This window comes from Typopeltis vanoorti, chromosome 15 (assembly GCF_054136105.1).
Source record: "Typopeltis vanoorti isolate ZY-2024b chromosome 15, IOZ_Tvanoo_1.0, whole genome shotgun sequence".
In the NCBI taxonomy this organism is placed as follows: Eukaryota; Metazoa; Arthropoda; class Arachnida; order Uropygi; family Thelyphonidae; genus Typopeltis; species Typopeltis vanoorti.
The window spans coordinates 94,938,305-94,952,512 of record NC_143563.1 but is presented as its reverse complement, the minus strand read 5'-3'; the positions used below and the strand labels follow the sequence as shown (position 1 = coordinate 94,952,512).

Below are 14,208 nucleotides of genomic sequence, written 5' to 3'. Positions count from 1 at the left end.
TATATATAAAACTTATATAACAGGGTGTGTGTGTGTGTGTATGTGTGTGTGTATATATATATATATATATATATATATATATATATATGGTGATTACATTTCTGAAATCCTTCTGAAGGGATGGCTGAGGACTGGGGTCAGGACTGATTATTTTTAGTTAGGAAAGTTACAAAAAGATAAAAATAATGTCATTGCCAGAGCAGATAAGGATAATACCACAGTCATCCTTAACACCATAGAATATAATTGGGAAATGGATATTATTCTCCAAGATCACAGGTTTGATCTGACTAAAACTCAGGTTAAAAAAAATTAAAAGCCTACTTAAAAAAGTATCTTTCTGGCCACCGGACATTTAAAAAAAAAAAAAAAAAAAACCATTGCTTCTTGTCTCCCCCCCCCATATATATGGTTTACCTAAAATCACAAACCCAATCCCCCCCCCCTTAAGACCTATAGTAGATACCACTGATGCTCCATTCTCCAAATTATCAAAACAGCTGGCACCCCCCCCCACACACACTCAACTTACATCCTATATAAAAAACTCTAACCATTTTAAAACCTTGATTGCAAATCTAACTTTAAATATTGGTAAGTATTGGTATATAAAATATTGGTAAGCTTTGACATCACCTCGCTATTTACCAATAATTCCTCGAATGACACCTTAACACTTTAAGAAACGTTTTCCTTTGCCATCAAAATTCCGGTTATTTTTCTTGGAAAAACAAAATTTATAAACAGATAGAGGAAACTGCTATGAGTTCTCCCTCTCATCCTCACTTGCCAATTTTTACATGGAAAATTTTGAAAAACAAGTCAAAGCCTCAGCTCCCCCAGAAATTTTCTATCTGGCTAAGATACGTAGATGATGTGATCTCTATTTATCTTTATGGCCTAGACTCCTTCCTCTGTCACCTCAATAGTCTGCATCCAAGAATCTAGTTTATGATGGAAAAGGAAAATAACAATAGTTTACCCTTCCAGATGCCTTCTGAAAGGTAACCTCTCCTTCACTGTATATAGAAAACCCACTCACACGGGCAGATACATTCACAAACTTTCCCACCACCAACCCTTCTCAACAATATGGCATCATTATAACTCAAACCAACAGAGCCTACATAGAACCTCTCTTTCAACAGAACTCAACTATATACACAACACCTTCCTATCCAATGTCTACGGTGCTTCTCTGAGGGTACATTGGAAAAAATAGCCAGGTCTTTAAAAAAAAAAGTACAACATCTACACAGCTTTTAAGCCCAATCGGAAACTTACTATCCTTATCCATTCTACCAAAGATCAGCTCCCTCTCCTCTCAATATATAAAGTACAATGTTCCCAAGTTGGCTTACTGCATACAGCCAGGTAGATCAGCCACTATCCGTTTAGATGAACACAAAACTTACAACTATGGTCGGTCTGGTCTTGCAGGCCGTGTATTGGATACTACTTACAAGATCTTCTGGGACAAAACCAACATGCTAAATCACAGTAAATTTAAAAAAGAAAGACTGCTTTTGGAATCTGCAGTGGCACTCAGAAGTCAAAAATCAACCTAATTTAAACAAATATGAGTGCATTAAATTTCCCAAAATTTGGAGAATAATAATTGTCAGTAGTCTCAATTTACATCATAGACCAACTACAAACACCCACAGAGGATGCACTACCTAGATAAGACTTTAGTAACCCACATGTGTTGTCTTGTGTGTGTCTTAAGTGTTATTTGGAGACCCTAATTGTCTCAGTGACTAAGATAAAATATTGGAAGCATTAAAATTAGTTTTTAATTAGTTTTTTCTTAGTGCTGTCAATACTACATTAAACCTCCAACATGGTGGCTCTAAGTTTCTTTATTCATGGGAGAAGGAAACACCCAGCTCATTGGAAGTGAGCAGCACTAACATTTAAAGTATTGACATTCACAGGCAGTTACTATAAGTTGCATGTTTTTTTTTATAGGTATAAACTAATTTTCTTCAGGAGATGACATATGAGATAACTCTTGTTAAGATATCTCGTAGATGGCACATATTAATCTTCCTCTTCTGCCTATGCTATGAGCAGATCAAAAACAGATTTTAAAAGCAAAAAAAATTTACACTGCACACAATGTATAGAATTATTTCAATAATCTTCATGGATACACCCCACCTATCCACTCTGCAGATTACATTCCCAGCATACTTACTAAGCTCATTCAGTGCACTCACCACTTACCTACTATTCGCAATGCAAAAAAGTGACTTTGCTCACAACTACTTCACAGAACTTTTAAGGATTGCCTTTATGTTTATATTTTTTTTCCTGCAATATTTCTTCTGCATATATCTGATAAATATTTCTCACCAATATCTCATTCATACTGTTGCCTCTTCCTTTGAAAGCTCTGCAAATTCTTTCTTCTTTTTTCTTTTAACCCTTTTTATAGCCACTTCTGGTTATAGGTTTCTCCCAATTCTCTCCATCTGTTTCTATCCTGAGCGTGTTGGTGCCAAAGAGTTCCAATTGTTTTTTCTTATATCATCTAATCATCTTCTTTCAGGTCTTCCAACTGATCTTTTACCTTCATATGGCTGCCACTCCAGTAAAACTGTTGTCCACTATTGTCCTTGAGTCTTGTGATGTGTCCCACTCATTTCCATTTCTTTCAAAGTAAAGTATGTTTTCTCCAATATCTAAAAATTTTGTTTTAGCTCTTATTTCTTCATTTCTGATTTTATCTCTGAGTCTTATGTTTAGCAGACATCTTTCCATTCTTCTTTCTGTTTTTTGCATTTTATCTATTATTTCCTTTTTGATTAGGCCAGGTTTCTGTTCCGTATGTCATAATAGGCAATACACATTGATTGAACAGTCTTGCTCTGTTCTCAGGTTTTATTTTGCTGTTTAAAAATCACTTCAATTTTCCAAAAACTGTCCATCCCATTCTGCAAATTCACATACTAATAATTTATCCTCATTACCAACAAAATATTCTTCATATAATCATGGTTACTCATCTGTAGATCCTCTCAACATTTCCTTATTTCTTAGATATCTTGTGGCCAATTTGTACAAACCAGTCCAGATGGAGTGTGACTATCTTATACAGCAGCACAATTTCATTCTTATCAACTTGTCAGCATCCTCTTTATTATAACAGAAATCCTCAGGGTGACTTTCACAACCATTGAAATGTCTTGATCCACCACACAATTATAAAAAATTGGCAATGAAATTTCATCTGGAGAACTAAACCTACCAGACTTAGAAATAGACTGTTTTAATCTTTTGCTTATAGTTAACAACAAAAGTAAAATAACTAGAAATAAATATTCAATATACAGTCATCTACCATTTATCTGACCTTCAAAACAACAAACCTTCAATTAACTGACTCTTGCATGTCAACCAATTTCTGATAGAGCACCATAGAATTATACTTCAGTTATCCAACCCTTCAATTAGCAGAATTTGTTGTTCTGATGTAAGGATTGGATAAAGGGTAGATGACTATATATAAATAATCAATATATTTTCTGCATGCATGTGTTAAAGACTAAAGAGGCTAAAGATAACAATTAAACAATGAATGTGAATTGACTGGTAGCTATATACAAATGAATTAAAATTTAATATTACACACACACACACACACACACACACACACACACAAAAAAAAAAAAAACTTACCCTTAAACCCTGTAGACCAGATGGACCCGGACGTCCAGCTTCTCCCTGAAATGAAATTACTCAATATTAAGAAAGAATATAACTAACTGTCACATATGTGCATCACAGACATCACAACACGTGTGCAAAATTATATCATTCCACTATTCACTGATTCAATGTTATATTGTTGATCTCTTTTTGTCCTATTCTAGTACCTTTCATCATTACCCTAATTCTTCTTTTGAGAACTGTTTCCATTTTTAACCATTTCTTACCATTGCAATATTCTTCTTTATTTTCCCTTTGAGCCTCCTTCCAGTAAAAATTATGGAAATAGTTAACCTTTCAACTAAGTACTTCAGCAAAAAGCAATTATATTATCATTATCTTTTACTGTCACATTTCTAGATGAAGACTGCGAGCTCAATAATGAAAAATCAAGGAGAGATAAAATAAGAAATGTAAACATAAAAAGCATTTTGAGAAAGCATAAAACTTCACTGCCATCTCTAGCTATGATCAAATGAGTCAAGAAAATGATAGAAGGCTAGGGCATACCCCTTAGGCGATGTGCAGCTACATCACCCTACAGCTGCGAGAAGTGGATGAGAGCTATTGCATCAAAGGCAGATGCAGTTAAAAAAAGTGAGCCCATCAGATGGAAAGAGTGGGAACGTTGAATGTTGGAAGCATGACTGGAAGGGGAAGAGAGGTGGCAGGCATGATGAGGAAGAGGAAGTTGGGCATTTTATGTGTGCAGGAGACAAGGTGGAATGGGGAAAAGGTGAAGGAACTGAAAGACTGGTATAAACTGTTCTACTCTGGAGTGAATAAAGAGGTTAGAAATGGTGTCGGAATTGTGGTGTGTGGCAGAATGAAGGGCAAAGTGCTGCAAGTGGGTAGGAGGAACGACAGGATCATGCCAATGAAACTGGGTCTTGAAGAAAAGCAAGTGGTCATCTTATGTGCATATGCCCACAAGTTGGCTGTACAGCAAAGGAGAAAGATGCATTTTGAAAGTCCTAGATGAAGAATTGAGGGAACTGGATGAGGGAACTTGATGAAGAAAACGAGATGGCGATTGTCGGAAGAGACTTGAATGGACACATAAGAAGACAGAATAGGGACTGTGAAAGGGTGCATGGTGGCGATGGAGAGGGGAAGAATGAACCAGGAAGGAGAGAGGATTGTTGACTTTGAGGTAGCATTTGATCTGGCAATTGTAAACTCCTTTTTCTGCAAGAGGGAAAAACATTTGATAACATTTAGAAGTGGTAACAACAGTTCACAGAGTGACTACATTTTGACTAGAAGAAAACATCTTAAGGAAGTAAAAAATTGTAAGGTAAGATTAAGTGGTGCATCAACACTGGCTGCTGTGTGCAGACTTTAAAATAAGGTCAAAGATAAGAAACTTTGGAAGCCATGGGATGAAGACAGTTAAGTGGTTTCACTTAAAAGAAGGAAGTGTGAGGAACCTTTTTAAGGAGAGAGTGTTAGAGAGGATTTCGGATGGACTAGAAAGTGTACAATATTGGTAGAGACATAATTCAAAAGCAATTATGAACTGTGCAATTGAGGTACTTGTCGAAAGATCTGGAAAGATTAGAGAGCAGAAGGAGGGTTGGTGGTGGAATAATAATGTACAAGAAGCAGTGATCGCTAAGAGGAAGGCAAAGCAGAAGTGGGACAAGTCAAGAGTGGAAGAGGACAGAGAAAGAAAGCGAGAAGCTGTTGAGAAGCCATGGCATATCAAGATCTTTGTTATCAATTAGAAACAAAGAAAGGACACAGAAAAATTTATCGATTGGCAAAATGTAGAAATAAGGCATCAAAGGACATCTTACATGTGAGGCAGATTAAAGACTCTGAAGGAAGAGTATTAAGGAGGGATGTGAATATAAGAAACAGATGGAGAATATACTTTGAAGGGCTTTTGAATGAGGAAAATGCAAGGATTCACATAGAAGATGGACAGCCTTATGAGGGGATGGTCAGAACATCAGTAGAATGGAAGTGAAGGAGAACATAAGGAGGATGAAAAATGGACAATTGGTGGGCCCTGACAGAATCCCAGTGGAGGCATGGAAGACACTGGGGGAAGAGGGAATTGACCTACTGTGGGACTTGTTCATAAAAGTTTGCCAACAGGAAAATATACCCACGGAGTGGAGGGAAAGTACTCTTGTCCCCATCTACAAGGGTAAAGGGGGATGCACAAGACTGTAAGAATTACAGAGAAATAAAATTGATGTCCCACACAATGAAAATCCTAGAAAGGGTTCTTGATGGAAGACTGAGGAAGGAGGTGGAGATTGCAAAGGAGCAATTTGGCTTCATGCCTGGTTGATCGACGACAGATGCTATCTTTGAGTTATGGCAGATGATGGAAAAGTTTCGAGAGAAACAACGGGAGCTCCATCTGATGTTTATTCATTTGGAGAAAGTGGACAATAGAGTGCCAAGGCAAGAAATCTGGAGATGTCTGAGGGAGAAGAAGGTACTGAAAAAATATGTCAGGTTGATGCAAGAGATGTACAGGAATGTGAAGACAGGGGTTTGGCCTTGCCTGGGAGAGACAGAAAGTTTTTAAGTGACAGTTGGTTTGCATCAGGGGTCAGCATCAAGTCCGTTCCTGTTTAATATTGTGATGGAGGTGGTGACGGAGGAGGTTAGAGAAGACACACCCTGGACAATGTTGTATGCGGATGACATTGTGCTGTGTGCAGAATCAAGAGAAGAAGTGCAGCTAAACTGGAAAGATGAAGGAAGATACTGGAAGAGAGGGGTATGAGATCGAGCAGAAATAAGACAGAGTATATATGTTGCAAAGTGGATGGCAGCCAGGAAACAGATCTGGAGCTGGAAGGAAATATCATCAGGAAGGTTAGGGACTTTAGATACTTAGGTTTATCAGTGAAAGACAATGGAGAAGCTGAGAAGGAAGTGGGATGTAGGATACAAGCTGGATGGAGGAAATGGAGAAAGAGAGATGGCTAGAGTGCTATGTGATAAGCGGGTGCCGATCAATCTAAAAGGCAAAATCCACAGGACAGTAGTGAGACCAGCTATGGAAACTGTATCCCTGAGGAAAAATAACATTAGCAGGATGGAGGTAGCAGAGATGAGAATGCTTAGGCAGATGCACAGTGTTACCAGAAAGGATTGTCTGAGAAATTACTTTGTAAGGGGAACAGTGAAAGTTACGAACTTAGGAGCAAAGATACAGGAGGCAAGGTTGAGATGGTTTGGTCATGTGATGAGGAGGAGGAGTATGTGTGAAGAAAGGTCATGCAGATGGATGTGTAGAGGAGAAGGAAGTAAGGGCAGCCAAAAAAGAGGTGGAGAGAGCTGGTGGAGGAGGACTTAAGGATGAAGAACTTGGATGTGGTTATAGCACAAGACAGAAGGATGTGGAGGAGACTCGCTGAAAGCAGCGACCCTACTTAAGTGGGATAAGCTGCAGAAGAAGAAAACATAAAACAGAAGCTCATTAGTTCCTATTTGAAATGGTATGGAACACACAAAAAATTTAATCCTAAGAGAATACTAAGAAGAATGTATGAATATTAAGTAAAAAAATTAAGACCTCAAACAAAGAATCACAGAGTAAAGTATGTGTATGGGCAATTTTATTTGCATAATACTTTTTGATTATACAGTAATCATAAGAATCACAAAAAATATTATTAAAAAACTTTCAATTCAACAGCCCTATTTACATGGCTCAACAAATATGTAAACCATTATTCATGTTGAAGTTTCTGGAAAATAGACAATTTACTAGCCGAGTTAGCATTATCAAAGGCAATTTAACAACACACACACACACACACACACACACACACACACACACACACACACACACACACACACACACACATTCATTGAAGACAACAAACCAAAATGATCTGAATATCAAGGTCAGTCATGCAAAGAGAGCAACAGTGGTGTTCTTTGTGGTGATTCCTGTTGTTAATGCTGATGGACAGATAGAGTGGTACGTCAAAATCCATGTAAAATTATATTGTCCATTCTCTTATAGAAAAGCTGTCAGTGAAGACATGAAATCCTTGTTAGAAGCTAAATTCCTAAATAGACTTACATTTTTTAAATGCTGTCAGGACAATAGCTTAATTCCTACCTGTGCATAAGGATTAAAGAAAACTTCCATTCCCCTCGAGCACTCAAAATATAAGGTTAGCCTATCCTTACTTAAGGAGCAAATATAAAACGCCCACAGGATACTTAGCATGGTTAACGCAAAGTGTTATGACCTTCACCTTAAGCTTTCTAAGCTGTTCAAGGCCTGATATTTGACCATTCGAAGATTTCTTATCAGCTGAAAATGAACTAAGAATATTTAAAAAAAATACAAAAAAGTTTAACAAGGAAGTTCAACAATCTTACTAGGAAGAAAAATCTTCAGCAACTTTCAACAAAAAAGGTGATTCACAATTTGTTGGATTATAGACTTTCAGACAACGAAATCCAAATTCTAAGTAGAGAGCTTGCTACTGTTCCAGTAAAAATCCACAGATAATGGCAAACATCAAATTTGCCATCAAAAGTCTGCTGCCATTTAAAGCAGATGTCATTAGGTTAAAAGCCACCTTACTCAAAAACATAAATCTGCCAAGAAGCAACATCTTCAACTAAGAAAAGGAAGTTCTGAAAAATTTAAAACTAAACCAAAACACAGTAATGGCAAAAGTAGACAAGGGCAATGCTATGATGATCATGAACAGAGTTTACTACAATAACGAATTGAAAGAATTGTTATTCGATACATCAACTTATTTACCTATAGTAAAGAACCTTACAGAAGTAATTAAAAACAAAACTTTAAGTCTGCTAGATAATGTTACAAGTTGGTCAACTGAACCTATTTTATCTGTGTACACCAAGACGGGCGACCTAAAGTTCATAAACCTGGAGCCCCTTGGCACCTATCATGGATGCCATAATAAATTGTCCCATCTACAAACTAGCTAACCACTTGGCATCTGAACTCACAAACACATAGGAAAGAGATCTTTGTGTGTAAAAAAACTCCATGCATTTTAAAATCACTATACAAAGCCTCAAATTAGAGGATTAGAGAAGAACAACCTCTTAGTGAGCTTCAACGTATTGTCCCTTTTTACAAATGGTCAAGTAGAGAATATACTAGTTCTCCTGCCAAAATTTATTCCCCTGACATTTGCCAACTCTTTAAGCTCTGTCTTAAATTAGTCATCTTAGCTAGAGCAACCAGCTCTTTAAACAAATGAAAGGTGTAGCCATGGGCTCCCCCCCCCCCTCACAATGATAACTTATACATGGAATCGTTTGAATCTTTGGCATTTAATTCAGTCCACCTCAAGCCTAAAGTTTGGTTAAGGTATATAGATGATGTCTTTGCCATTTGCTGCATGGCCCATAATATCCATCCTCAAATTAGTTTAACTGTGGAAGGGTAAAAAGAGAGAACTTTTGCCTTCTTGGATACTTTAGTTATAAAGCAAGCAGATGAGTCCCTCATATGTTCAGTTTACCATAAGTGCATGTGCGCACTTATATAATATTATAAGTGCACTTATATAATAATATAATATAATATAATATAATTACTTATATAATAATAATATATTTAATAGCCAAAGAATTTGCTCTGCCCTAGAGGTTCAAGTTTTGAACCTCTAGGGCAGAGTAAATTTCGTCTGTGGGACCAGCACTGCACCTAGAACAACAGGTTCTACTCATGATTCCAACAAAATGGATAAAAAAAAAAAAACTTGCAAAACTCCTTAAAAAGAACAACAAACCTCCCTATACATACACTATATCTTAACCCTACATTAAAGGCACAACAGATAAACTGGTCTTCCTCCTGAATTAAACAGAATCAGAACAGTATACAAATCTCTAAATAAAGCATCTTCCTGCCTAAGACAAACAAGGGTCACCTGGACCCTCTCTTCTTCTTAGGTTTCTACAGTGTAGAACCCAATATTTTGAACAGACAGGATGAACTACTTGGGTCAGGAAAAAAAAAAAGAACATAAGAAATACATCTGGAATAGAGAACCAAAAAAGTAGATGGAAGAAAGTCAGGATACTTCACGAATCACAGTTCAAATTAGAGAGACTATCCTTGAAGTGGAACAAGTTTTTTTTTTTGTTTTTTTTTTTTATATGTTGGGCCCATACATAGGAGGTTGACTGGTCAACCTATAGTACATTAGTACCGTGTATGGGTGGTGGGTTGGGAAAGGAGGAATTTGTTTACATTTGATTTGAATGACTTTAAATTGTATTCGTTGGGAAACACAGCAGGTGGGAGACTGTTCCACAGTGCAGCAGTTGCAAGGATGAAGGAAGAGGAAAAGAAATTTGTTCTGTTTGTTTCTAGGTGTACTGTGAAGGGATGTTGTGCAGCAGCTGCACGTGTTCCAATGAGCTTAGCACTGAGCAGGGGAATTATTGATGTTATTTCGGATGAGCATTTCCCATGGAAATATTTGTAGAATATACTTACTGCAGAGACCAAACGTCTGTGTGAAAGTGGGGGGGGAGAAGAGTTGGTAAGGGATGAATCATTGATAAGTCTAATTGCCCTCCTCTGCATTGAGTCGAGCATTTTGAGAGAGCTTTTAGGGACCCCACCCCATATGTGGGAGCAGTATTCAATAGTTGGGCGGATTTGTGACTTGTATAATGTTAATAGCTGTTCAGGGGTGAAGTAACATCTTGAGCGGAAGAGAAATCCTAGTTTTTTGAGGCTGAGGATGCAATGTTTCAGATATGTTTGTGCCAGGAGAGGTTTGATGTGAGGGTGATTCCGAGGAGTGAGATCTCAGGCTGTCTGGAAATTTGGGTATCGTCGAAAAGGATACTGGGAAAAAGTTGTTCTTTTTTTTTATAGGAAATAGTACAGAACTGGGATTTGTTGGCGTTGAAATTTATGAGGTTATCCGAACCCCATTGTAGGATGGCTTGGAGATCGGAGTTGAGGATGGTGGTGGTTGATGTTCTGTAGGATGAGGTGAGTTGTGTAGGGTAAGGCTTATCAAATGCAAGCGTAGTGTGCTGTCATCTGCAAAACTGTGTATTGGGTTGGAGGTCAATTGCAGTAGGTCGCTGATGTACAGCAGGAACAGGGTTGGTGAGAGGACAGAACCTTGTGGAACCCCAGCATTAATTGAGTGGTGCGAGGATAGGGAGCCATCCACCATTGCACACAGTGTGCGTCCAGACAGAAAACTGGCAATCTACCTACAGAAGTCCTGGGTCAGACCGAATGATGGTAGTTTGCCTAGTAGGCCTTTGTGCCAGACCCGGTCAAAGGCTTTGGATAATTCTAAGTTTCTGGACAAGATGGTGGTGTGAAGTGGCATGCCTGTGTGTGTGTGTGTGTGTGTGTGTGTGTGTGTGTGTGCGCGCGCGCACATGCACACGTATGGTAAACTGAACATATGAGGGACTCATCTGCTTGATTTATAGCTAAAGTATCCAACAAGAAGGCAAAAGCTCTTTCTTTTTACTCTTCCACAGTTAAGCTAATCCAAGGATGGATATTATGGGCCATGTAGCAAATGGCAAAGACATCATCTATATACCTTAACCAAAGTGCCACAGAATCCAATTAACTGTAATAGAACTTAGATTTTACATAGATTTTGGTGCACTACCCTGTCTACCCATCACCATTAAAAACAGCGATCTTGTTTCATCAATGGAAACAGGAAACATGGCATCAATGGTATGAAGAGCACCATTGATGCCATCTATTCACTTCTATAATATTTCTCAGAACTCTCATATCTGTAGTATTTTTATTTCTAACCCAGCTGGGTTAGAAATAAAATCTAACTATCTGTTCATTTTTCCTAATTTTCCTCAGAACTCCTGAAGATTTGCATGGATATCAATGAACTCTAGTCTTATCAACTGTTCTATTTCTAATCAAATTTTCATGTTCATAAGTTAAAATTGGTTTAGAATATCATGCTGTTCAGTGCTTTGGCAAATTTCTCTCCTAGTTCATAATTTATTCCAATGATTCTCCATTACACTAGCTTTGCTTAATCTGTTACTGACGACCACCATACAAGATTAGCTTATTCTCTTTCCAAATTTATTTTCACAAAAAATTAAAAAAATTGTACTTAAACAGCTGAAATGTTTTATTTGTTATATAGCTTTAGAAGGTACATTAAGAATGCACCTTCATATTCCTGCCTATTTCCAAAGCTTCTCTTTTTATTGCTGATTTATTTTCATACCAAATGTAAAGCTGTTATTCAATTCAGTTAAAGACTTGCATGAATCTATTTAGATAGATAACTTCATCTGCAAAAAAAAGTAAGGAGCTCAGTAAATTTAATACCCCTGGTATGAATTCATTCAGTTAGATAACTTCATCTGTAGAATGAGGGGCTCAAAAATATCCTTGATTTTTATATCAGATTTAATGTCATTCATTTTTAATGACACATGATCCATGAAGATCATGAATTAAGACAGTAATCCAAACACTTGATTTTACATTAAGCCATTTTCTTGTAGATCCTTAAATCTTTACTGATGAATTATTGCTTAAGTATACGTTATATGTATATATATATACATATAATGTTATGTGTGTGTGTAAATATATATATATATATTTCTCTGTATAATGTTTAATTTAGACAGTATTACAGGTTTTTAAACCTACAACTTTCTTATTCTGATTATCTCTTTCCTTTTTGTATTTCTTTTTGCATTTTTTTCTCAACTTTCAGCCTATTCATATTATTAGACTACTATAGATCACATGAAATTTGTACAAGTACAATAGAAATAGTAGTTGCTACAGTTCCCATTTTGCCCTACACAACAATCATTTCTACAGAGCATCGGTTCCCAACCAGTGGTACATGTACCCCCCAGGGTACGTGCTGGGCCATTCAGGGGTACACGAAAAATAACTAGTAATGGTGGAAATGTTGAAAGTTTAAATGGCCTCATTTCCGCTATTTTACATTAAGATAGGCACTAAACCAAAGTGTCAGTATTTAAAAACAGCTATTTTAAAAACAATGGGTACAATTTATAGAAATGGGTTTAAAAGGGGTACACAAGTGGAAAAATATTGGGAATCATTGCTATGGAGAAATGATATGTATGTCTGACACATACTCACAGGATAAATGTAGCTTGTGTCCTGTGCATATGTATGTTTTTCTGATGATGACTTCAATACAGAGGTTGAAACACTGAATGTTATTTTCATAATTATAAGTAATGTAAGTACTCCAATACGTGTGTTTATGTCTCCTTAAATTCTTCGCAATGAATGCTGACCACCACATAACCTTAAAAGGAAAAAAAAAAGTAGCAAGATTAGGATGCTCGAGATAATCTTTTTTTATTCTGTTATCTAACAACTTTCTTATTCTGATTATCTCTTTCCTTTTTGTATTTCTTTTTGCATTTTTTCCTCAACTTTCAGCTTATTCATATTATTAGACTACTATAGGCTTGATGACATGAAATTTGTATAAGTACAATAGAAAAATTTCTATAAAACTTATATTTTAATGTCAACTTCTCCTTATGAGTCAGTCTCAGTGGTTTGTCATGGCCAATACCTCTGCTTCAGAGGAGCCTAATTAATACTCTGATAAGGTGATAATCCTATCTGCATAGTCTACTATGCCTAGCTTTGCTTACTCATCTTCATTTGAAAGGGCCTTAATAACATCTTAGATGGGATCCGAACACAGGTTTTCCAACAAAGGCATCACCTTTTCAACAAATCCATAAGCCATTACATTAATTATATTCCATAAAATATAAGCTGCAATTCCATGCATAATAAATTATCAATTAGTACAAATTAACAATATCACATTTTAAATTATTTTTTTTTATATAAACCTCTTTACTAGATTTTATTAAAATATAAAATATTTTCCCACATTCTAAAGATTCATTAAAATTATGCCTACATAATTTCTTTTTAAAGAGAATAAATTTGGTGCAATTTTAAAGCATAAATCTGTAAACCTACTTCAGCTCCTTTTGGACCAGGAGGTCCTTCATGCCCACGATCACCTTGAATACCTTTCATTCCTGTTGTTCCTTCTGGTCCTGGAAGTCCTCTTAGACCAGTAGCACCCTAAAACATGTTAGGTGTAAATTAATACAATTGAAAGAATGGTTAACAAAGCTCTTTTTTTTTTCATATGGAAAAGTTATTATTAAAATAATATAGAACTGCATCCTACTTCCTTTAATGGAGAGATCACATTATCTTTTTGATGATTACTGGACATTTAAACAAAATTAATACACTAGAACCTTAGAAGTTTTATTTGCATAAAATTTCACCTAAGTGACAAGGGCATCAGGTCCTAATCCACCAACATCCCAGATCCCTCATCACCTCTAATTGCTCTAAGATATCTCTCAACAATCTTATACACCGCATTCAATCTGTCCTTTCCAAACTTTAAAAACCTTACACGTAGCTACGTTGAACTAGTAGCCCCATTAAATTCGCTTATTCAAGTC

The 14,208-nt window shown here is 36.5% G+C and overlaps 1 protein-coding gene across 1 annotated transcript in view; it reads right to left on the bottom strand.

The window, feature by feature from the left end:
- Nucleotides 1-14,208, bottom strand: part of LOC150098992 (uncharacterized) — a 700,419-nt gene that overhangs the window by 341,768 nt on the left and 344,443 nt on the right. The window contains exons 21-22 of the mRNA XM_090405788.1: nt 13,706-13,813; nt 3,685-3,729 (exon numbers count right to left, since the gene is read on the bottom strand). Coding sequence (XP_090261914.1) covers nt 3,685-3,729; nt 13,706-13,813 — 153 coding nt within the window. The remainder of the gene's footprint in view (nt 1-3,684; nt 3,730-13,705; nt 13,814-14,208) is intronic.